The following is a 25,444-nucleotide window of genomic DNA, read 5'->3' as shown; positions in this document are numbered from 1 at the left end:
CATCATGCGGTCTGAAAACTTTGTTTTGTTTCCTTTGTTTTCCCAGTTGTACCTGTATTTATCTTGGGTTTTGATTTTAATCAAATGAATAAATCCCTTTTTACTTAATAAATAACTTTGATTCTATTAAAATATTGGCTAAGCAAATAATATCTCCACATAAAATTAAAGAGACTCTAAAGCATTTGTTCAAATTTCAGTCATTTATGCTATAGACCTTTCTGATTTTTTGGTCAGTCTTTGGAAAGGCTGCATGTTATTCATATACTAAGACACTGATAGGGAAATTAATAAGGTCCTGAATGTTGCAAAATATTTTTTTCCCAGTCATGGACATGTCAATAGAAGAGATTTTTTTGAGACAGTCTAAGATGGTACATAAATCTTTAACTATTGCAGTTTTTATCTACAATAAGAAAAGTAACAGAGAGGGAGGAAGGGAGAGAAAGAAAGAGAGAAGATGAGTGTGCAGATCTAAAGAAAGCAGAGAACTGCAGGAGTCAGAATAACTTGGAGTTTATCAGTTTACACTGACACATTTCCTTGGCAAAGACTGCTGACTGTAGGCAAAGTCACGTGGCCAGGAGTCTGGTGTGTGTCTGCTTAAGAGCCCGTGAAGCTCTTTGCCTCCAGACTAGCATGTGCACCATGTGATGCTGGGGTTGCCATGGTAAGTACACAGTGTGCAACTGAGTGTTTTTTATTCTGATATGCTGCTCTAGCATAGATGCACCAGCATTCAAATTAATACTACTAGGAATTCACTGGAACATGAGGCTTTAAGGGACTTTGGTTAAACATTCGGTAATTATGCTAGATTCTGTAAGTCAAGGTGCTCCATCATTTATTATTTGTTCTCAAATGAAAAGAGTTTATAAGATTATCAGTTAAATAATATATTAACCACTTTGCTCCTTCTTTTGCTATGTTGAGGCTTTTACAAGAGAGGAGTTATTTCCTCCTTGAGTATTATGTATTTCACAAGAAAATAATTCATGTTTTTGTTTTTCAAAATATCAGACATTGCAAGAAATTCCAGATGTGTTGAACTTGTGTTGAAAATCTAAAGATAGTGTTATGAATTTGATGTAAAAGCTGTTCTGAGAAGTAGATCATGGGTTTGCAGCCTTCCCAGCTCTTTCTGAGAGCTCAGAAGGCCCTCTCTGCAGTGTCACCATGTAAAAGCCAAGCTTGGCATTTGGTTTATGAATTGAGAATCCTGCTGAAGCTGCCCAGGTGACCTGCCAGATGGGCAAAGGAGAAACAACTTAAGGGTGGGCCATTGTCCATCCCAAATCCCACTACCAAAATAATGCATTATTTTTCACTCTCTTTATTCTCTGTTTTTTCTCAGAATTGTTCTTTGGAGTCTGATACACCTGAGTGCTACTTCAACCTTGCCCCTCACTATGCAGTCTTGGCAAATTTCTTAAAGTCTCCAAGACTCAAGCTTCTCTATCTGTGAAATGAAGAAAATGATAAAATCTACCTCAAGTGAATACCATTTGTATTAAATTGACATAGTATGTAAAAATATGTAGGATCTACTATGAAATAAGCACTAAATAATGTCAGCTCTTGTGATCTTTTCATGATTATGTACATCTTTCTTTCTTATATTATATACCTTCTGAAAAACTAGCTAACCTAGCATTTCAAAAATTCCCTCAAAGTGCTCTTAAAGATTTATCTTGCATCTAGATCAATAATCCACCTAGAGAACTCGATAGTAAGTATAATTCTAAAACCCAGTTTCCTGATGCTTTTCAATCGCATGTTTGGGAGGGCAGAATCCCAGTGAAATTCCTTTAGTTTGGATGGTGCCAATTAGTTCAACAAAAACCAGTGCATAGACTGGCAAGGTTTGAAAAACTATGGCCCAGAGGCCAAATCTAGCCTCTACCTATTTTTCTAAATGCTCTCATATTCTTTGGTTTAAGTATTATTGGAGGGACACGTTGCATATGGAAGTTCCCAAGCTAGGGGTCAAATCAGAGCTACAGCTGCCAGCCTACACCACAGCCACAGCAACACTGGATCCAAGACACATCTGCAACCTACACTACTGCTCACATCAACACCGGATCCTTAACCCACTGAGCAAGGCCAGGGATTGAACTCCCATCCTCATGGTTCGTAGTTGGGTTCGTTAACCGCTGAGCCATGAAAGGAACTCCCTATCAAAGGTGTTTTGATGCTTCGAGAACAGAGATGAGTAGTTGCCACAATGACTTTATATGGTCCTCAAAGCCTAAAATGACCATCTGAAAAATTTTGCTGACCCACAGATTAAAGGGTACCTGAGTAGGAAAATGCCCACAAAGGGGAGGAGAGGAGATTCCTAAAAAGCAGAGCTGCAAAATGATGTCTGGAATGCCAATCTGTCATTTTCCCAAACTTCATCTTAATACCTTTATTAAGAAAGAACTCAGTCTAACAGAGAAGAGAGATAAATCGTCAACTAAATGACTGCACAAAAATGAAAATTTTTAAATGTAATTGATTATAAATTGCATTCTCTTCTTTATTTCGGAGGAAGAATGATGTGTTGCATGGCTAGCCCAGGGATCTGCTCTCTTTTGCAGAGTTCAGATATTGCACAAAGAATGAAGGGGAAAAAAACCACCTTTCTTGCTTCTCAATCAGAACCCAATAGCCAGAGTTACCTTGATCTACAGAGTGAAGAGCCAAAGCAGAGAGGAGGTGAGTGGAGTGAGGAGGGCCTGGACTGTCTGGCGTGGGAACTATTAGAAGCTTATAGATGGAAGAAGAGCCACCATGTTAGGTTTTCTGAATGAAATGACTAGCTGTTCATTTCTTTGAGAGATTCCAGCAAAGATCCATACCAAATGACAAATAGTCCATGTTGTTGAACTCTCATTTTTTTGAATAGGATTTTGTGCCAGAGTCAGGCCATTGTTTGGCTGTTTTCATTGTACATATGGAAATCATTACAGAAGATGCATTAAGTGTTAGAATTATTGTGAGTACTGTGGAAGCAAGTAAGACAGAATAAACAAGAATATGAAAACCAGAGCTTTCCGAGCTACTGCTTGAGCTGACTCTTGACATCATAGGGACCTGTCCAAGACACAGGGTCATCAATGGTTCCAAGAACAAAAGGCTGAACTTTAGTGGGAACCATATATCCTCTGACTAGAAAGTAGTGGTCCCTCTAGCAATACTGATATTGTTTTTTGTTTGTTTGTTTGTTTGTTTGTTTTTTTGTCTTTCTGCCATTTCTTGGGCTGCTCCCGTGGCATATGGAGACTCCCAGGCTAGGGGTCAAATCGGAGGCATAGACACCAGCCTACGCCAGAGCCACAGCAACATGGGATCCGAGCCACATCTGCAACCCACACCACAGCTCATGGCAACACTGGATCCTTAACCCGATGAGCAAGGCCAGGGTTTGAACCCGCAACCCCATGGTTCCTAGTCGGATTTATCAATCACTGAGCCATGACAGGAACTCCCTGACATTCTATTTAACCCTCATTACCATCTGGAAAGGTGGGCTTTACAACTGTGATTTTCATAGAATGATGAAACTGAGTTCCTTGAGGACAAATACATTTGACTAAAAGTATAGTTTGACAGAGTGCCATTATTTGCTTTCTCACTTAGTATTGTATAAAAAATGACCCATTTGTTCACAAATTTCTAGGTATTAAATGCTGAATGGTGATTATATGGGTAACACTGAAAATTCAGCTAGTCTGGATACTCCTTAACATTCATCTGCCAAATACTTGGTATTTCATGGAAAAAGTCATAGCACGGGAAGCATTTTATTTGTTCAGAAGTTCTTTGTAGGATTTTAAACTTTCTATTTCTTATATCCAAAGATTCCACCTTTTACTGCCCAACTGTTTTCTGTTTTCTACTATTCAAGAAAAATTTAACTAAAGGAGATGATTTAGGTCAGTTACACCATAAAACTAGTTTGGATTCTCTTTCCAAATTCAGCAATGATTTTGCTTCATGACTTCAGGGAACCCAATTCCCTGCTGGCTGACTTTATACATTGATCTAAATCTGAGAAAAACTGTCAAATGGGGTTGTTACCAGCCCATCACCACTCCTTTCAATTCACCATCTTTTTGTCTCTTATATATTGCCTTAAAAGAATACTGCTTTCTATCCTACTATTAGGAATGGATGTAATAAATCATTCCCAGGAAGGCAAAATTGACTAATGATAATTTGACAAAATTGACCAGTGATATGTTGTCTCTTCACTTGCCTTATGAAGAATTAACCAATCTGGAAGCCAAAAGAATAATTTTGCACTTTGGAGATTTAGAGCATTGGTTATTTTAAAAAAGAGGTCTTCACAGGATGAGAGTTATATTTAGCATCTCCTCAAATTACACCATAGCACTAACCTTCCATTAACTTCTGAATAAGGTCTCACAATATCAATATCAATCAAACATTCAATAAATCATTCAAATATGGTTATCGAGCCTCTACTGTCCCAGGCATCAAAAATGCAGTGAAGTGAAGCAAAGCCCTGCCCTCCTGCTGTGGATAATTCAGTGGATAAGTTCACATTCCTTTAAAGCTATGTGTTCTGTTCTAAGCTCTCTCCATGCCTGATGTCATGGGTTTCTTAGAACATCATGAGCTGTAGATACTATTATTACCATCATCACTTTGTCATGGAAAAAACTGCAGCCCAGAGCGTTGGAGGGCTTTGTCCATGACCACAGAGCCAGATGGAGTTTGGGACAAAATTTGGCCTGTAAAGAAATCTGACTCTGTAGATCACACTTTTACCTGTTATACTATACTACAAATTCAGATGAAAATGCTAAAGAAGTGGAAAAAGAAAAAAGAGAATGATAAGTATACCATGAAATGAATTTTCCAGGGGAGGTTATAATTATGTTTTGATTTCAATTATTAAGAATTTATTCTTGCCAAACTCCCTCCTTATTATTTCTTCATCTGGATGTTTCTCAGTGCAACTTGAGTTTAAATTTTAATATTCTTTCTTGCACTCTCTCTCTTGCTCTCTCTCTCTCACCCCCACACACACAATTCCACTTCTCCTAATCCAGTCATCAAACTGAAACAGACATTTATGTATCATGTATGTTAAATTAGTCCAATTTCATTATTAGAAACTATTTGCCTATGAAATGTTCTTCCTTAAAATATCTGCAAAACTCTATTATACTACAACTCTTACTGGTTGTTTAATATCCAAAAATAAGGCAAATCTAAAAACGCCAATATTTATCTCTGCTTGAATTAATCTCTACACAACAGGTAGTTTCCATCCTGCCATAGAACAAAAGAAATGAATTCTTAAATGTATTAGGAAAACCTGTTTTTAAAAGTCCATTTTCAAACAAAAACTTGACAATAGAAAGCCATCTTTAATTTTTCCTTTCACAGTTTCCATTCCAAGTGTGTGTCAAGAATTTAATTGCAGCATGAAATTAACCAGTTATAAAATACTGTACTTATGCCCTTGCCTTCTAAAGCAAAATGCACTAAATAATTTGCTTAATGGCCTCTAACACGAGACCTCAATTTAATAACCAAAGTGCCCTTCCTTGTTGGATAAATTCCTGGTGAGAAATGCTCTGTGTGTAATCCATCAAAACATCAGTAGCTCAAACACACACACACACACACACACACACACACACACACACACAGAGAGAAAACTAAAATAAAAATAGGAATTCTGATATGCCAAGCTGATAGTTTGAAATAAACCTTATAGACGACTATAACGCACAAGCTCCCTTTCCTGTAACTGTGTCACACCTGTGTCTAGTTGACCCCATAGTGAGAGAGGACATGACCACGCCATAGACATGAAATTGCCAGGTACCTGACATGATTCTGACTCCTTTTTATTAAACTTCTCTCCCTTAAAAAGTCAATTCTATTGTTGAGGTTGCCAAAAGTTTGGCTTCTAAAAAAGCAAGGTCAGCATAGTGATTAAGTGCCAGTTTAGGCATAGAAATTTTATGTAATGGAAATAGTTTCAAATATTTTTGGCACACTTTGTAAAATTGCAAGAGATCTGAGAAGGAAACACAGTCTGGCATTTTAGTGACCTGGCTAAGATGCTAAGATGTCCCTGACTTCTATTCTCCCATTTCACTTTTCTTCTTCTTCTCTCTCTCTCTCTTTTTTTTTTTTTTTTTTTGGCATGAGTAAATTCCTGAGCCAGGAATCAAATCCAAGCCACAGCAGTGACTCCTTAACCTCTAGGCCACCAGGGAACTTCTTTTTACTTTTTAATCTATGTTATTTCTACTTGATGCTTTGGTTTTAGGAGGACTAAATCCTATCAACATTTAAATATCTGCAATATAAGTATCATAAGTACATTGGTAGCCAATGTAATTACTTATATTTACCTGCCTAAACTACAAAGTTCAAGCCTAAGGGCTTTAGAATTCCCTCAAATTATAATTTCCTCTCTTTTGCCTCATTTTATATTTATTCTATGGTCCCAACAAAATAATAGTAGAGAATAACTTTGCAACTCTAGGTCTTAAGCCATTGTTCCAAATTTTTAAAAGTTCCAATGCTGATTTATAAGCCATGTACAATAGAGGACTCTTCCTTACAAGAGGACTCTTGTAAGTCTGGGCTGTATTAATTTTATTATTCACATGGCTATTTGCTTTGACCAGAAATGATAATTAGGGATTAAATAATACAAATTGAGTCTAGAGAACATATATAGAAAGTGTGTAAATAGGGTTTTTGATGAATTTGAAGGACTTACACCTAAGAAGAAAAATAATTTGATGAAACCCACTGTTAAACACAAAGTAACATTTTCTTAATTCTTTTTTAAATTTTTAATTATAGTTGAATTTCAATTTCTGTCAATTTCTGCTATGCAGCTTGTGTGTGTGTGTGTGTGTGTGTGTGCTTTTTAGGGCCACATATGTGGCATATGGAAGTTCCCAGGAGAGGGGTAGAATTGGAGCTGCAACTGCTGGCCTACATCCCAGCCAAAGCAACTTGGGATCCAAGCTGCATCTGTAACCTACACCACAGCTCACAGCAACGCTGGATACTTAACCCACTGAGCAAGGCCAGGGATCGAACCCACATGCTCATGGTTGTTGTGTTCATTGCCACCGAGCCACAAGGGGAACTCCTGTACAGCTATTTTTTTTTTAAATTATAGTTTATTTTCTTAATTCATTTTGAAAATCTATCTCAATGAATGTAAAAGGAGTGAGGGAAATGTGCTTTTTCCCCTCCAAAGTTCAGACGTGAATATAAACAAAAACTAAAATTTTGATTTTGAGATGCAGCCTGTCTGATCTTAAACACATGGCAGTGTATTTTATCAAGTATCTTAGGAAGTATATGGTTCCCTTGAGGAATAAAATATCTCCAAATCTTTACCTTGGAAAATTTTATAAAAAGATGATTTATTTCTATCACAGATAATCTCTTCATGACCCATGGGGTAAAAAGATGAGATTTTTATTAACTAAACTGACTACTCAAAGGCTTGAAAGTAGTCTGTGTTTCCATTACTCACCACTTCTTGTCTGCCAGAATATTTTGCATCCTAATTGGGAACTAACTATAGCTGCTAGTTGGCACACAGAGATAGTTTTATTGCCTCAGGTTGATTATTCTTATTCTGTTCATTAAAGTGAGTTTTATCTGTGTGACTGAGGTGAGGTAACATGCATGCATCACTAAAGCACCTCTTTCAAGAATAAACATGCACGCTTTTATGTAGGAGGAGATCAAGCCACAGCAGGAGGGATATGTCCATTCTTCCAAATGCTCATTGACACCATTTCATTTTGTGCCCCGGTTATCATTCCTGCAATAGTTCATACATGCCGTCAAACCTGAACTGAGATTCTCATTCAACTCTAGGGCAACAGAGGTCATTCTGTTTTCATGTTAACTAAATCACAGTCTGTCTCAAACCAAGATTGCCAGTTGTGTTAAATTAAAGATAGAGGTTCTTTGCAGAAGGCAACTTACACAGGGGACTGTGTTGACACCTTTAAGCTGACTTCTTTTAGAATTCTAAGTCACATTGAAATGGAAAGGCTTGGGCAGATAGGGTCACTGCATTAATGACAAATCCGCGAGCAGCATTCTTTCTAAAACCCAATACCATCCTAATCTTTCATTCTTACACTTTAATGCAATCATAGAAAAGCACAGGCTTAGTGTCCCCACCTCATTTCAAAATGCTCTCTTACATGCATGATATCTCCTTAGAGACTTATAATCTTGTAAGGAGCAATAAAAGACTTTCCTTTCCACTATAGGTTGAAAAGTAGGTGCTTTTGTTTTCAGATCATACGTGAAACCTATGGACTTCTTTAGAAAAGTCATATGGTGTCGATTCAAACCAGAGTCTCACAAGTGTGTATTATACTATGTCTTTAAAAAGTATCTGTAATAACGAATGCTCTGACAGCAAGCTGTGGAGGATATTAGTTAGGGTATCCATCATTAAATAGAATTGTCCATGGGTAGAAACCAGATTCAAGACTGTAGTGAAAATATTCATGCAAGTATTTAGTTACTCTGTTTCTCATTCCCTTCCATCCTTGTTTAGTGCCTGTTTGCCATGATGGATCGCTACACTACAATGATGCTCTCATCTGGCTTTGCAATAGCTCTGTATTGACTGCACACTTTTCCGGTTGTATTTTTAGCTGACACTTTTGGCAATGTTGTTTAGCTGGATTACTCCCTGCCAGTTTATTTTTGGTAGATTGGTTCACCCTGTCCTATTCTATTGCTCAGCTCTCCAGTTAGCTGTCCTTTTGGCTGCTGCTGGAGGCATTCATTCAGACAGACATCATTCTTGTCTTTTGCCTGTTTAGCCCAGTCTAACCGTGTGAAAAAAAATCATCATGAGTCAGGGGAAATTCAGCATGGCATATATTATTGGTATTGTGATTTGAGTGGCAGCCAACCAACACTTAGGGAACAATTTATCTACCTGAATTGGGCTAGACATCACTAATGCACGTGGCAGATTGATTGTACGGCTCTAGTGGACAGATTCTTTATTAATGAGATTCAGTATGATTTGCTAAAAAGGCTTTTACTGGGCAGCCATTTTCTGTCTCCCACCCCCACCACTCTTTATTCCATTTAATCTGTTGGACCAGGTACCATGTTTTGAAAATGTGTTTCCCTCTTCTATTTTTATTTGAAGTACCTAAGCTTTTAAAAATAATTGTGCACAAATTGAACAAAGCACATACACATACAGATGTGCAGACCAGATTGGAATTACGTGTAGTATAAAATACAGGAACTAAAGAAAGGAATTAAAATCCTGAAAAAGATACTAAGAAGAAATAAAAGTAAAATCATATGGAGAAGAAGACATCATCTAAGAATAAAATTTGACATTTGAAAGAACTCATTTCTAGAAATGAATGTGTCTGTACTAACAGGAGTTGTAAAGCACATGGGATTTCTTTCTAAATAAGATCTGAAATTTGTATTGATCTGCTGAGAGTTGGGAGTTGCTGAGGTTTGGGGCCTTCAAAAAGAGCTCAGTAGAAATCCAGAGAAAGTCATAAACTACCTACCTCTTAACCTTTTGCTTCATTAACCAGAGGCCACAAGGCAGAAGGGAATAACTTACATCAATTACAATGATTTTTTTTTCTAAAATGCTTTAAAGATAACACAAGGGCAAATTATTTCAGAGGCTAGTCTCATCCTGATCAAACATTCCCTACAATATAGTTTCATACTTGGTATCAAAGGAAGATTAAAAGAAGTTACCCCCTCCTTCTCATGAGAGAAGACTATAGGTACTTTCATTGCTATAAAGATACATCTCCATTATCTTTTTTAAAAAAAATTCCCCATGAGTGCTTTTTTTTTTTTTTTGGTAGATCACAAAATGTCATCTCTCCACCCCCAAAATAAAATACCAGCTGCTGAAATAATGTTTCCTTAAAAATTATATATAAAATAACTTGCTCAACAAATGATTTCTAGGTCTCTCTTATAATTTATCCTCCAAACAAATACTGTTTCAATTGTGTATAAGAGGCATTGGAACAGTTCTTAAAATTCTGTGACAATCTAAAAACCAGCATCCTAGGAGGTTAAGAATCCCTCTAGGAACATTCTTAAAGGCTCAAGTTTCTTCATGCGATTCTGGTTTTCTTTGAAAAGGAGCTGATAGGTCAGGGTTACAACGACTGAATGAAAGGAAGAAGAGCTCTTTCCTGGTGCTAAGGGCAAGTAGAGGCTTCCCTGTAACTAACTAGTCTCCCTCTAGAAGCCTCAAAACAATATGAAGCTGAAATCTTTTAGCGGCATCTACACAGCGATGTGAAAATGCATTGCTCTTCAGAAGAGAAATCAAATCACAAAGCATTTTTAAAAACCATTTTAGATTGTAGCTCTTCTAGATATATTTATTTTATCTTTGTGAGTCATTCTTTCTCTCTTTAGCTTTAGCCTAAATGTTATAGCAGTTTTTTTCACAGAAAGTGTGCATTTCCATGAAAAGAGGAAAATTTTAGCAGCTCAATACCAAGTGGGAAAACTTTCAGGGTAGCTCCCTGAAAATACCTGGAAATTCATTAGTGAATTATGTTTAAAACATAACATGCTGTGCTAGTCTATTTACTATTCTTTTGGGAAATCCATCATCAGTGCACTGAGTGAGTTTGATACAAACTGATATGACAAATGTTGCAAAACCTACTATACACAAGAGGCAATTTCTCTGCTCTTGGAAGCCAGTTTAAATATTAAGACTAAAACTGCCAATTAGTGCATCCCTTTGAATCTTTGTGCCAAAATTCTTTCATTCCTCATGTATTTTTAACTATTTTAGAAGAAAGAACAAAAATATGTATACATGGAGAAGATGAAACTAAATGATAAAATAAGAAATTCACTTTTGGCGGCTGAATATATATGTCATTTGCAATCACTTGAAGCAAACAGTCTAATTTCTCTCCTTGTGTTGGTTTCTACCTAAATGGAAATAGGTAGAAACCATTTTGGACAGGATGCTAAATGTCATTATTAATGTAGCCACATTATATGATGAAGGTGAAAGGAACAATGATGACAGTCAAAGCAATAACAGTAGTAATAATTCCTATACTAACAACAACGGCAGCTCTCAGTTCTAAGCAGTTATGATAGGTTGGCTATTCTGAGGATTGTTCCAAGGGGTTTATCTTTATTTCTCTTAACAACGCAACAAAATGAATATTATTATTTCTAATTAACGAATGGGTAAACAACTTTAAGAATTAAAGACCCCTTTATGCATCTCACTAAAGCCAAGTGGAAGAAACCGATTCCACCTTATGTCCAGGGATTAGGATTTTTCCATTATTCAGTTACCTTCTCCTGTACCCACACACACATTGTTACTCTGAATTTCCATCTTACAATAGGGTAATAATCTACAGGTTTATTGCAGTACCCCGGAACAGGAAATATGCCGAATGTGTATCAATTAACAAACGAATTATCCATGTCTCCATCGTTGCAAAATGACCATCGGTGAACATGACCAATTCTAATAAATTAAATCTACCCATTGTTAGAGCTGTTTTTTCCTTTTTAAAAATGTCAAGTGCTGTGTATGCCTACATCTGCCTTTCATCTTGCTTCCTAGATTATAGGATGAGGATAGTTGTCTCAGACCTAACTGGAAAGCATCTGAGAATGCAGATCATGTAGCTCTTAGAATCCAGATCACTTACTCCACTAACTCTGCACAAAAGCAGAGCCCTGCAGGCAATTGTCCATTTGCTCTGGTTAATCTACATGCTTGTCCTTTTCCAAATAAACATTAAAAAAAAAAACAAAAACCTTTCCTCAAACTTAAATGTATGTGTGTGTATAACTCTGAGTTTTATAAAAGTGATCAAGTTTCTATAAAATTCTCAACCACATCTTTACAAAGTACCAAAAATGATACATGAACTTGAACAAGTTCACGTTTCATACAGCAGCAAATCTTTGGGAGCCCAAGAGACATCTAATATGCCCCCAAATCTTTCTCACCAAAACCCTTTCTCTGCGGTCTTCTCTATTCCAGCTAATGGCCACATCATCATTCATCATGCTCTCAAACCCCACTTCCAACCTGATACCAAATTCCATCAACTTTACCTTCAAAGACGACCTCCACTTCCACTACTTCTCCCTGTGTCCAGGGCTACTGCTCTGGTCCAGGCCACCATCTGTGCTCCCCACGATTCTTTTTACAACCTCCCAAATGATGTTCCTGCTTCACCTTGCCACACCACATAGAGGCCAGAATGCAGCTCCTTCGAATTTATAGAAGTCAGATCATGGAGTTCTTTCTCTCAAAACTGTCCAGCAAATTCTCATCTCAACTGAGTCCCAGCGGTGACCTCCCTTCCCGGTGTCCTGACAAGATCTGACCCCCTTACTTCTGACCCCTTGCTTGCTTTGCTCCAGCCACACTGACTTCCTTGTGGTTCCTCCAACATGTCAAGAAAGCTCCTATCTAGGGCCTTTCCTCTGGATGTTCCTTCTCCCTAGAAATCGGTCACCCTTCCCTCACCTACTTCTGGTCTTTACCTAAATGTGACATCTGTAGTAAGCCTTTGCCTGACTCACCTGTGTAAAATCACACGCTGTCCACACCCTTGACCCCAATGCCTTGATTAAATTTTCTTCATGGAACTCATTGCATTTTAATTTGCTCTCTGCTTCACATGTTTATTGCCTGTCTCCCTCATTCCACACAATTGTAAATCCCATGAGGACAAGCATTTTTTTTTACACTATTTTGTTCGCTCTTTATCTCAAGCACCTAGAACTATGCCTGACATATGATAGGTTTGAATAAATGCTTGATGACAAACTTTATATAGAAAAAAATATCCATGCAATACATATAAACATCACCCTAACAGAAAATTAAAATCTGCTTGGTAAAGCTCTTCCTCACTGTCTAACCACTTCATTTCTTATTCAAACATCAGGATATGCTGAGTGGTATACTTAGTTCCAAATCAAGGACTAAAATGCAGTTTACTAATTAAAATAATGGATTTTAAATGCTAGTCTTTTTTTTATTTTAAAAACATCTTTCTTGTACATCTTAATGAAAGTGCTTTTCTTAATTTTTTTTCTCTCCGCTTCCTGGAAGGCTAGTTATATTCATATTCCAGAATGAACATGAATATTCTGTCCTGTATATCCAAATACGGCTGTTATTAAGACTAACTTTTCTCCAGAGGCATGCGTTTTAAGCAGAGATTCATTTTAGGAGAGAATTTTGATTTTCCTTCTATCAGTGCATGATTAAAATTAATTTCAAGGTGACCCATACATTTATAATGAAGATGTTTTCTTCAGGCTACATCAAAGTTGGACAGAAGCCTTGGAGCTATTTTATTAGCATGCTCTGCCTCTGCTCTAGCAGTTTCATTTGTTACATTAGACATGTTCTCTAAGCTATATTGCATTTTTAGTAGTTAAAAAATCCCCTGACTCATACCCTTGCTTCATAATAATTTCGTTTCCTTATCAACGTTTTTTGAACATTTTCCAAAGGCCATGTTTACTTAAAAGATTGAGAATGTCCTCTAATAGCCTGAAGAGTACAAAAAAAATCTGAAACTAAAAGCTGTTGCCCAATTAATCTATCACCATCTCTAAATATGTAACACTATTCCGAAAGAAAGATTACCTTAAAATTTTCCAATGGGTTTCTTTTTAATGATTCCGGTTGCCATACGTTCGGATGTTTGGAAGGTCCACTCTTTGCTATGATTTCCTCCGTGTAAGAAGAGCTTAATTCTCAGGCTGACTGACAGTCTCATATGAGGTTGTGATCTAAACCCCCCTCCCTGCCCCCACCAACATCTGTCTATTTATTTCAGATATAGAACAGACACTGGGCTTCTTAAAATGTAAGGTCAGTGCCAGGTCCTGGACAAAATTAAAACTGAAATAACCAAAAGTGTAAATAGCTCTCAGAAAAGTATGTGAGAAGAAGGAACACTTACCTTAACAGGAGCCATTCAAGATCCCTCTTTATGTGACCTCTAATGGCCCTGGCAGGTGACAGAGTGAAAACCCCCAAATCCCCTCTATTGCAAATATAGATGTAATGTGCATTGTGATGGTTGAATGCTGAAGCTTGTACAAATCCTCTTAGGACTGTGGTGACCAGTAGGCCAGCAGGACAAGACACCATTCTGACTTGTAAAGTCAACTGGCACGACGGCCAAGGTGGACAAATGTGATGTCCTTAGGCTAAGTGGGGAAAGTTAATATTAATGAGCACAAGTGGTGTCCTTAGATATATGCGCATTAATATTAACTTTACCCGCCAGCACTGAACAAAATAGAACATTTTTAATAAATCAATTCATTTCGGATCAGCCTTATAGATGTGGCTTCTGGCTCAATAAACAGCAGCGAGGGGTGGACCAGGGCAAGTCACTGAATTCTCTCTCCTAATCATATGGTCCTATGACTAAAAAATCTCCCCATGCACTTGGTATTCGAATGAAAGTATTCCAATGGCTGGATATTTTGTTTAGCTTTGAAAAAAGAAATCTGGATGCATGATTTTAACAAAAAAAAAAAAAAGAAAAAAAAATGAAGCAAAGCAGCTTGTGGTCCTCGGCAATGATTAATAGAAAAGTGATTGGAATTAATCACAAACACAAGAGGAAGCTGAAATTAGAGAGGGTTATTAAGACACTGTCTGCTGTTTAATCTCACCCTCTTATCAACACATTAACCTTGTTTTCTCTGCCTGAGCACCGAGTCTTACAGCAAAATTAGGTCAGAAATTCACATCAGATCAGATCAGCTGATTCATTCCAGCAAGACCCTGACACGCTGCAGATTTGGGTTTCATTCTAGATTGGAGTATGGCTGAGGGCTTTTGGAGTTTGTTTCCTATGCTTGAAGCATAGGAGCTAGAGCTAGCTCTAGAGCATTTCAAAGCTAGCCGTAGAGTAGTAATCAATAGTCTAAGGCTAGTGATAGCGTATTTCTAAAAGTTGACATGGTCATGTTTCTGAACCCTGGTTCATTGAACAGTCTTCACTTCCCCTGAGCAAAAATGGGCATCCCTTTTGATAAGCAAATAGGGCATTTCCTTTTTCTATACACCTCCAATTAAAACAAACCCAATGAGACTACCAATTAATGACAAAAACTGCTATTCACATTGCAGTGAATGGATACATCACTCACTAAAATGCACTTTAGTAAATGCTCCTTATTTCCATAAAGTGCTCTACCACAAATCATGAGTATGAGACCAGGAGCCATAAGTATCTAAAGAGGATTTATGTAACTGCTAACATTTCTCTAATAAGTGCTCTCTGTGTAATTATATCTTTGGGAAATCATTTAAAAATATTAACCAATTCTAACCTTTGGTATCATAGGTATTTGCTTTTTAGGTAGTACTGTTTTAGTAAAGGGAAAGCGAATATTTTCTTCGTTTTTATTTGTACTTATTTTTTCTCTATGGTCTAAAGGATGGATTTCAGTGGCCTTTTGTTTCTCTTTGACTAAGAGAGATACTGAAACCTTCAAATATAAATAGCTTCCAAGTATACATCCTAATATATAATTGCATGTATTTTTTTAAAGGAGCTGTAACTAATCTAATCCCATTTCTGACTGTCACTTTTAAAGAGGAAATATAACCTCATATAGATCCCTTGAGGGCATCCACAGGGAATAGAGACATTCCTAATCAGTCTAAGTGGTCCTTTGTGTCAGAACCACTTTGCTAAAGTCGAGAGCTGTCTTCCAGACTTGCAATGTTTGGGAGGATTTCAGTAACATAGCATTTGTTTTATTAGAGAAAAAAAAATCAACCCCTTTCTATAATGGAAAACAGAAAGACATGCATTGGGAACAAATTTTCTTATTGCTTTTAATGTAAGGGATATGTCCTATATTGTTTTCAAAATACTGTGGCTAAGAGTCAAATGAGACAGTGCAGGGACTAGTTCTAGAATCCAGATAGGAAATTTCACAGGAAGAGAAGCCTCAAACCTAAGTATGCTTTTGGGTATACCAGACGATCTTTTTAGTGCCCAGCCTGCTCAGCAAATGTCCCTACTTTATGTCCTAAGCAAGACATTACCAGCAAAGAGTGGATCTCCAAAGCAGGCCTTATGTTCATAAACACACATAGCACTGCCTCACAGGCTGTAGGTAACCAGACAGTTCTCATTGGTCAGTTGCCTCTTTCTTAATGGCTGCTGCCTGTGTACATCAGGGGTTCAATTCCTCTCTCATCCCTGTGTCTTAAACATCCCTTTTCAACCATACACACTACAAACAAGGACTTTGTAACCCATCTCAAGTGATCTCACTTGTTTGAAGCTGTAGGTTTTGTATGTTTGTTTTCTGATAGGCTTTTTAATAAAAAATAAATCTCATTTAACAGTGCCTGTGGAAAACCATTAGAATTTAAAATAGCAGGAATGATGGACTCCTGAAATAGTTTTTCCCTTCTCCATTAACTGTTTGTATTTGAGTGTTTCTCTCTCTCTCTTTCTCACCAAATGTCATTTGGAGCTGTTAGGAGAAGCACTAACAATATCACCTTTTTTGTTTATTTAAAAATTTTCACCCAATGAGAATTTTTAATAAAACCCCATTTTGAGAAATGCAAGTGAAGGTACAAGAAAGTTAATAGTGACAAGGGGCCCAAGTTAGTTTAAAAATAAGGAATTGGGCTCAGACAGTCTAAGTGACTTCGAACACTGAGAAAGTGATGGGATATTCTTTTCTAAGAGCTCAGTGTTTTAAGCTTCCCAGCTTCAACACAAAAGGCATTTCAGCACATATGTGATCTAGAAGGTCAATCATATGAAATCCTATTTCCATTTTTTAAGCAATCCCTGGCAGTCTGCACATTTCTGAAATTGCAACTGGCATATTTCACAGAGAATTATCATCAATGCCTTTTCAAGGTCAAACATGCCCCATCTTTAGATTTTCAGCATTTATATCCTATATATTAAATCATAGCCTATATTAAACAAGGCATTCAGCAGGCATGACAAGGAATTTTAATTGATTAGACTGTGTTCATTAATGTCATGTTGAATTTTCTCTACAACTTGACATAAATTGCATGTTAAAAATATTAAAATAAGTGTGAAATTTAGATGCGTGCTTCTGCCTCTGTCGCCATCCCTGGAACCTCAAAATGCCTGTGTGACCAGAATCTTGCTATGGAGATTTTAAAAATCTTAAAAATCCATTTCCTAATAGAAAAGGTGAAGTAATTCTAAAGATGTACTGTAAGGAAAGTCTATATAATATAAAAAGTAATATATTTTTTTAAATTGTCAGATCCCAGAATGCTGGTCATCATATGAGCAAAATGGAAGTGAATTTAACATTACAATGGGTCCTGAGGTGGGGTAACTGGAGGTATCCACAGCCAGCTCCATCATGGAGTCTTGGAGGCCTTTAGTCTCCTCCTCCTGACCAATCATGTCTTTTTTGGCTCTTTTCATGTTTCTGCAACTCCTCCCACCACAACATCCAGAGACTTCTACATCTGTCCTTGCATCGTACATGAGCCCTGCTTCTGTAAAAGAAAGTCATCTGAGCAACATGGATGGACTTAGAGACTCTCACACTAAATGAAGTCAGCCAGAGAAAGACACATACCATATGATATCACTTATAGGTGGAATATGAAAAAAAATGGTACAAGGAAACTCATTTGCAAAACAGAAATATACACCCAGACATAGAAAACAAACTTACAGTTACTTGAGGGGGGTGATCAATTAGGAATTTGGGATTAACAGATATACACTACTATATATAAAATAGACAAACAGGAGTTCCCACCATGGCTCAGCGATAACGACCCTGACTTGTATCCATGAGGGCGCAGGTTTAATCCCTGGCCCCATTCAGTGGGTTAAGGATCAGGCATGGCAGTGCGCTATGGTATAGGTGGCAGACACAGCTCAGATGCTGCATTGCTGTGGCCGTGGTATAGGTCAGCAGCTACAGCTCTGATTTGATCCCTAGCCTGGGAACTTCCATATGCTGCAAGTTCCATCCTAAAAAGATTAACAAAAAGAATAGATAAACAGCAAAGTCCTACTGTATAGCACAGGAAACTACAGTCACTATCTTATAATGACCTACAATGGAACCTAACCGGAAAAGTGTATATATATATAAAAACATATACATATCACTGAATTATTTTGCTGTACACTTTAAATATGGCAACTCAACTGTACTTCAATAAGAAAAAGTTTCACCAAAGGAGCCATGTTGTGGGGGAGGGATGGTCTTGGGCTTTGGGACTGGCATATGCACATTGAGGTGTATGGAATGATTGGCCAACATGGGGAACTCTACCCAGCATTCTGTGAAAATCTGTGTGGGAAAGGAATCTGAAAGAGAACGGATGTGTGCACATGTATAACTGAATCACTCTGTGGTGCAGCAGACATGACCACAACCTTGTAAATCAACTACTCTCCAATAACACTTTAAAAAAAGTAATCTGAGAATTCTCAAAATTTAGGAGATTTTACTAGCAATTCACTCCTTTCAATGATATTTGCATTTGAGATTAAGATTCTAGAAAAATATTGTGGGAGGAGTTCCCGTCATGGCTCAGTGGAAACAAATCCGACTAGAAACCATGAGGTGGCGGGTTTGATCCCCAGCCTCACTCATTGCCGTGAGCTTGTGGTGTAGGTTGCAGATGTGGCTCGGATCTGATGTTGCTGTGGCTGTGGCATAGGCCCGCAGCTGTAGCTCCAGTTAGACTCCTAGCCTGGGAACCTCCACATGCCGCAGGTGCGGCCCTAAAAAAGACAAAAAAGGAGTTCCCTTCATGGCTCAGTGGTTAACGAACCCAACTAGCATCCATGAGGACATGGGTTCCATCCCTGGCCTTGCTCAGTGGATTAAGGATCCGTTTTGCCATGAGCCATGGTGTGGTGTATGTTGCAGACTCGGCTCGGGTTGTGCATTGCTGTGGCTCTGGCAGAGGCTGGCAGCTACAGCTCCGATTTGATCCCCTAGCCTGGGAACCTCCATATGCTATGGATGCATCCCTAAAGAGACAAAAAAAAAGAAAAAGGACAAAAAGCAAAACCAAAAAAGAAGAAAAATATTGTAGGCAAGGGTGTAAGAAAGAGTGGGTAAGAGTTACCGAATGTAAGATAGCTACTACATCTTTCGATGGCTAGCAGGCATGACAGCTGTGGCACAGTAACAAAATGGTCATGAGGAGGAGGGCCTGGGGCCGATTCACGCAGGATTAGTCATCGGTTCATTCATCCTTCCCCATCCATGCTTTGTGGCTGAACAGTCTGCACTCCTATCTAAGGTGCTTCAGATCCCACCGCTTCCCACCTACTCAAGGACATAATCACGGTGATTTTTGCTTCCCTCTCCTAAGTCATTAACATTTCCTCTTCCACTGCGATCATTCACATGAGCTTGTGGTCTCTCTTCTTCAAGGAAAAACACAGAAAAACAAACCACCATAGACCTCTCTCCCCCTTTTACCGACTCACCATATTTTTGAATTTTTTTTAAGCTCAAAAGTCCCTAAGACCATTCTCTATTCCTTTCTTCCATGTTTCATTTCCTGTCTTTCCATCCTTTCATGAACACGATGCCACTGGGTTTTGTTCCCAGACCACCACCAAAACTATTTCTGTCAAAAACACCAGTGGGGTAAAAGGCATTGTTCAGTTCTCGGGCTTCCATGTATTTGATCTACAGGTAAAATCTGCTCTCTTCTTGAATCACTTTTGTCACATTACTATGAGGCATCATTCTTCTTGATGCTTCTTCTCTTATCTCACTAGCTATTCTTACTAGATTCTTCTACCCTGCCCATTATGTAAGCAATTGAAGGCCACAAGGAACAGTCCTGGGGGCTTTTATCCTCTCCATCTAATTTTACCTCCTGGGGATCCTTAACTAGGCTCATGACTATAAAATCTGTGACTCTCCTATTTAAACCTCCAGCTTTGATCTCCCCATGAGGCCTCAATCCAACTGCCTATCCAGAATTCTCCCATTGGTTATTGAAAAGGACTCTCACGCTTTGGCATATGAAAACTGAGCTCCTATTTCCCCATCATTTAACCGAAACTTATTCCTCCTCTGGTCTTTACCATTTCATTAAATGAAAACCATTCTTCTAGTTGTTTTAGGCAAAAACGAAACAGAGCATAACAACAACCACAACAACAGGTGATGAACAAGAAAACAAATTTGAGAGTACTCTTCAAGTCCTTTCTCTTATTCAACTTCTATATCACGTCAATTAGAAAATTCTAATGGTGCCCATAATTTGAGCATTTTATACCATCTTTACTGGTACCAGCCTAGTCCAAACTATCTCGTCTCTCACTGGAACTACTATAAAAGCATTCTCTCTGAATTTCCTGCATCCAGCCATGCTGCATTCATCTATTCAACCCCGAGAAGCCAGGGTAATCCTTATAAAATGGTCAGTTAGGGTATGTCGTATATTTGCTCAAAAATCTTCAATGCATTTTTGTTTTTCCTTCAGAGTAAAACAAGAGCTTATAAGTCTCTACATTACCTGGTGGCCACTATCAGTCTGAATTTATACCCTTAGTCTTTGCTTGGTCAGTACCTGATGCCTTTCCCTCTTCTTGGAACACATCAAACTTGCTGTTCCCTCTGCGGAGAATTTTCTTCCATGGACAACCATGTGGATTCCAATGTCTTATGTCTGTGCTCAAATGTGGCTGGATATCAGAGGGCATCCCTGGACTCTATTTTTTTTTTTTTGTCTTTTTGTCTTTTCTAGAGCCACACCTGCAGCATATGGAGGTTCCATATGCCCACATCTAGGGACACATTCTCAATGGCCTTATCATCCAAAAAACCCATCATCACTAGGTCATTCTGACATAAAGTACACACAATGTATAAATCTATAAGTAACACCATCTACTGTGGCAACAACAGCCTCACATTAGGAGTAACCTAGCTTCAGGCATGCCCTTCTTAAGCCTCTGCCTTATGTTCTGCTATGGAAACGATGAAAGCGTGTAGTAACTAAATATCTAATTCCTCAAATGAAAGGTTACAGAAGACTCTTGCTTCTTCCTGACAATGGGTTCTTCAGTTTTCTTCTAATCTGATTATAGAAAGATAAACTGTGACTTTAAAACTGACAAGTACTTTTTTCTCTTTGAATCCTTACTAATTTGATACAAGAAAGAACCCTCATCCTCAGAAGAACAGTTTCAAAGAAACGGTGGATGCATACACACACACACACACACGCACACGCACACGCACACGCACACACAGTGATTTCTCCTGCCTTTGCTCTGTTATTAAATAAGGATAGGAAACAGTTTTATTTTGTGTTGATGTGATGATGTGGAAGCAAATGTCTCCAGATCATTTGGGATTTTTTTCAGTTCAGTGTGTGGTTTGGACTATATTTTTATGCCTTGCAACATAATTTCAGAAAATATTGCTTTATAAATCTAGCAGAAACTAATTCAAAGTCTACTCAACTGAATTTCCTGGATGTTATTTTCTATGTAATGACAGAGTTTTGCTGTTCTCCCCTTACCTAAATTCCTGCTCCTGTCCCTTGGACTGCAGATATCTTAGAATTGTTGGTTATGGTCCCTTGAACACTTGACCACTGAAAAATGAGTCATTTTGCTGTCTTAATATTTATGGATCTTTAGATAGAAACCTTCCAATGGCTGCTGAAACACAGAAGCTAATAGTATAGTGATAGCACACTGAGGATGCTCTATGCAACCTAATAGATCTATCTAGCAAATAATTCTCCCTTTATCCTTATAGAAAAGAATGCATTGTTGAGTTTGATGGCAAGATTGGGAAACCTGAGATTTTAAAGATGAAGTTATTTTAGAGTCAGGTGGGATATCCTTTTTTTGTTCTGAGTTTGAAAAAACCTAGACTCACAAAAGTAAACTAAAATGTTCACATACACATAGTTCAGAAGTACTTCATAGAAAGAAAAATTGTTCTAAAAAACGACCATTTAGTACATCTTAGAAAGGAACCTGTGATACCAACTAAAATTTGGCAGAAATCAAAAAATAGCATGTCTTAAACATATGCGATCATGAACATGTTTTTGAAACATGCAATTTTACAAGTATCTGTATACCTGGTAATAGAATAGATTTTCATTTCAATAAAAGATTATACTCCTTCAGAATAATCCTCTACAAAACGCATTTCTATGTTTTTGTTTCCAAATCCCTCTCCCTCTTTCTCCCCACGCTTTCATAAAAAAAATTGTTTGCCATTAAATGATTAGAGTAATGCATTGTTACCTAGCTTCTTTATAAGAATGAACAGTTCATCTTAAAAGAACATTTAATTTTCCTTCATATCAGTAAGTAAAAAGATTAACACCAGATTAGATGAAAAATCCACCAACTATCAAAATAGCTTAACTAGTACCATTCGGTTATCCAGGCGATTGATGTGGATTAATTTTCTAAACTCTGCTCCTTTGCGTTTAGTCAACAGAGTCCATTGAAGAACTAGGACTCCATTGAACACATTTCTACCTGTGCTCCTCCCTCCACAACACAAACACTCAGGAAACACATTAAAAAAAAAAAAAAATCAAAAGATGTATATCCTTCTTTTGGTCTCACTACCTTAGGAAACTTACAATTTGGAAGCTGCAAACCAGGACTCATTTGCTCTTAGCAGGTAGGTTTTACAGCATAGAAGTTGTTTCTTTTGTACAAACCTAGAACACTCCGTACCAGGAAAGAGCTGTAATCATCACAAAATTCTGCACAGAGAGCACACACTGAAGATTCCACTTCAGAAGCTCACATAATTCTAATTACAGACAAGTCTTTCCATACTCTAGGAAGAAGACCTCTATTGCAAGGCAAGGATGATAAACAAGGACCGTGAAAGGTGGGGATTTTCATGGAATATTGGCCGTTTAAGTGTTCGTGTGTTCTCTTAAGTTTCTACCAAGAGATGGTTCCATATGAACTTTCATTTAGAGAAAACTGAATTCTTTATCCATCCTGAGCCTCTACTCTCCCAACGTACAAGGAAACCACTTTCGGTAACCAATGCCAGGGTCCTGTTGCTAGGATGGATTGTGTTTTTGGTTTAGCCGAGGAGACCTTTTCACTTTGTCTCCTTGAGTTCTAGCCTGGACAAACCCCCTCTTGACCAGTGGACATCACAGCCTTTGCGGAACTCACAGGCTCCCTGGGATGCTCACCACTCTGAAGGCTGTCCTTCATACTTACCGTTTTATTGCTTCCTCCTGTCTTCGGCGTTTTTCGTTCTTCTCCTTCAGGTAGGCCAGGTTTGTTTCGTTTCTCAAGCGATCATTCTCTCGAGCAATGTCCGATGCATTCTGAATAACCAAGCCATCATAGGCCTTCATCCCCATATCCTCAATATACTGGAGAAAGCTGTCCAAAGGGCTTTCCTCGGGATTAGAACTCATCATCCTGGCGGCTTTCATGTGAGAAGGAACACTTCCTGGGGGACGAAAACACATTTTGGCCTTTACTAAAGCTGGGAATTAAAACAAGGAGGTGCTGCTCATTCTTCCTAACACCTTGTCAGCCCCAAACGCCAGTGATTATGGTGGAATCCACTTGGAGAAAAGGTCTCATTAGAAATCACCGGGTAGGAGCTCGGCTCGTGGCTCAGCAGTTAGCGAATCGGACTAGCGTTCAAGAGGACGCAGGTTTGATCCCTGGCCTTGCTCAGTGGGTGAAGGATCCGGTGTTGCCCTGAGCTGTGGTGTAGGTCGCAGATGAGGCTTGGATTCGGCATTGCTTAGCTGTGGTATAGGCCAGCAGCTACAGCTCCGATTCAACTCCTAGCTTGGGAACCTCCATATGCCACAGTTGTGGTCCTAAAAAAAAAAAAAAAAAAAAGAAAAAGAAAAAAAAAGGAAGAAAGAAAGAAATCACAGAGTAGAAAAAAAAATAATGGGGAGTTCCCGTCGTGGCGCAGTGGTTAACGAATCCGACTAGGAACCATGAGGTTTCAGGTTCGATCCCTGGCCTTGCTCAGTGGGTTAAGGATCCGGCGTTGCCGTGAGCTGTGGTGTAGGTTGCAGACGCGGCTCGGATCCCGCGTTGCTGTGGCTCTGGCGTAGGCTGGCGGCTACAGCTCCGATTCGATTCGACCCCTAGCCTGGGAACCTCCATATGCCGTGGGAGCGGCCCAAAGAAATAGCAAATAATAATAATAATAATAATAATAATAATAATAATAATGTGTATATGTATGTGCGACTGAGTCATCTTGCTGTACAGGAGAAAATTGACAGAACACTGTAAACCAGCTATAATAAAAAAATCATTATTTATAAAAAAGAATGAAATAACGCCATTTGGAGTAACATTAAAAAAAAAAGAAATCACAGAGTATTTGCAATAAATATTCAATGAGCATTGCCTGAGTAGCAAACGCTTCCTCAAAGCAGAAAAATTAGCGAATCAAAGGCCAAAGCTCTTGCCCTGAAAGGAGATGTGAGGGTGCAAATATTTGGGGGGAAGATAAATATAAGTGTATGTAAATAGAGTCATAATTTTATTTCTCAAAATGTGCTCATATAATAAGATCTATTAGAGCCAAGCTTCATTTTAAACTTTTCTTTTGGTTTTTATAGTTGATGTACAATATTATATGTTACAAGTGCTCAATAGAGTGATTCACAATTTTCCAAGTTTATAGTTCCTTTATAGTTATTATAAAGTATTGGTTATATTCCCTGTTTTATTCCATATATCCTTGGAGCTTATTTTATACCTATTAGATTGTACCCTTTAATCCCTGTCACTCCCATTCCTCCTGGTAACCACTAGTTTGTTTTCTGTATCTGTTAAGTCTGCTTCTTTTTTGTTGTAATCACTAGTCACCATAAACATTTTTCTGTTCAATTTAAAATAAAATGATGTAATTATTTGGAATGAACTTTATTCTTGTGTGTTTTCCTTGCGATTTGAAATAAAGATTTATGAATCCGAACAACTCATGCAGAATATAGCAGCAATCAAGGAAACACACATTTCTCATATAATTTGTCTTAGAAATTATCTCTTTGACCCTTCATTCTTTTCCAAAAGAGTGCTCCATAATGGATTCATATTATAACTCAAATATCATAAATCATGAGAACGACTTTAATCTTTACCAGACTGTTAATCCAAGTAGAGACAATTGTGATTATCATTGCTACATGAAGGTTTAAAAAGCTGAGTCATGGAAAGGAATAGTGAAACCCAAAATCAAATCAAAGCAACAACAAAAGCATAAGACTTTCAAAGTGCACCTACAAAATGATGGAAATAATAGTGCCTTTCTCCTGCTGATGTGAACATTATGAGAGATGATGACTATAGAAAATTTTAACAGTACTAAGCATACATACAATAAA

At 38.0% G+C, this 25,444-nt stretch overlaps 1 protein-coding gene across 4 annotated transcripts in view; it reads right to left on the bottom strand.

Annotated features, from left to right (window-relative positions):
* Nucleotides 1-25,444, bottom strand: part of NYAP2 (neuronal tyrosine-phosphorylated phosphoinositide-3-kinase adaptor 2) — a 262,456-nt gene that overhangs the window by 228,801 nt on the left and 8,211 nt on the right. For all 4 annotated transcript variants that reach the window (XM_013984554.2, XM_021076251.1, XM_021076255.1 and 1 more), the window contains one exon: nt 23,295-23,532. In XM_013984554.2, the coding sequence (XP_013840008.2) occupies nt 23,295-23,515 (221 nt within the window). In that variant the 5' untranslated portion in view covers nt 23,516-23,532. The remainder of the gene's footprint in view (nt 1-23,294; nt 23,533-25,444) is intronic.

This window comes from Sus scrofa, chromosome 15, assembly GCF_000003025.6.
Source record: "Sus scrofa isolate TJ Tabasco breed Duroc chromosome 15, Sscrofa11.1, whole genome shotgun sequence".
NCBI classification, from domain to species: Eukaryota; Metazoa; Chordata; class Mammalia; order Artiodactyla; family Suidae; genus Sus; species Sus scrofa.
Note: the sequence above shows the minus strand (reverse complement) of the source record. Positions and strands in the feature narration are given on the sequence as shown.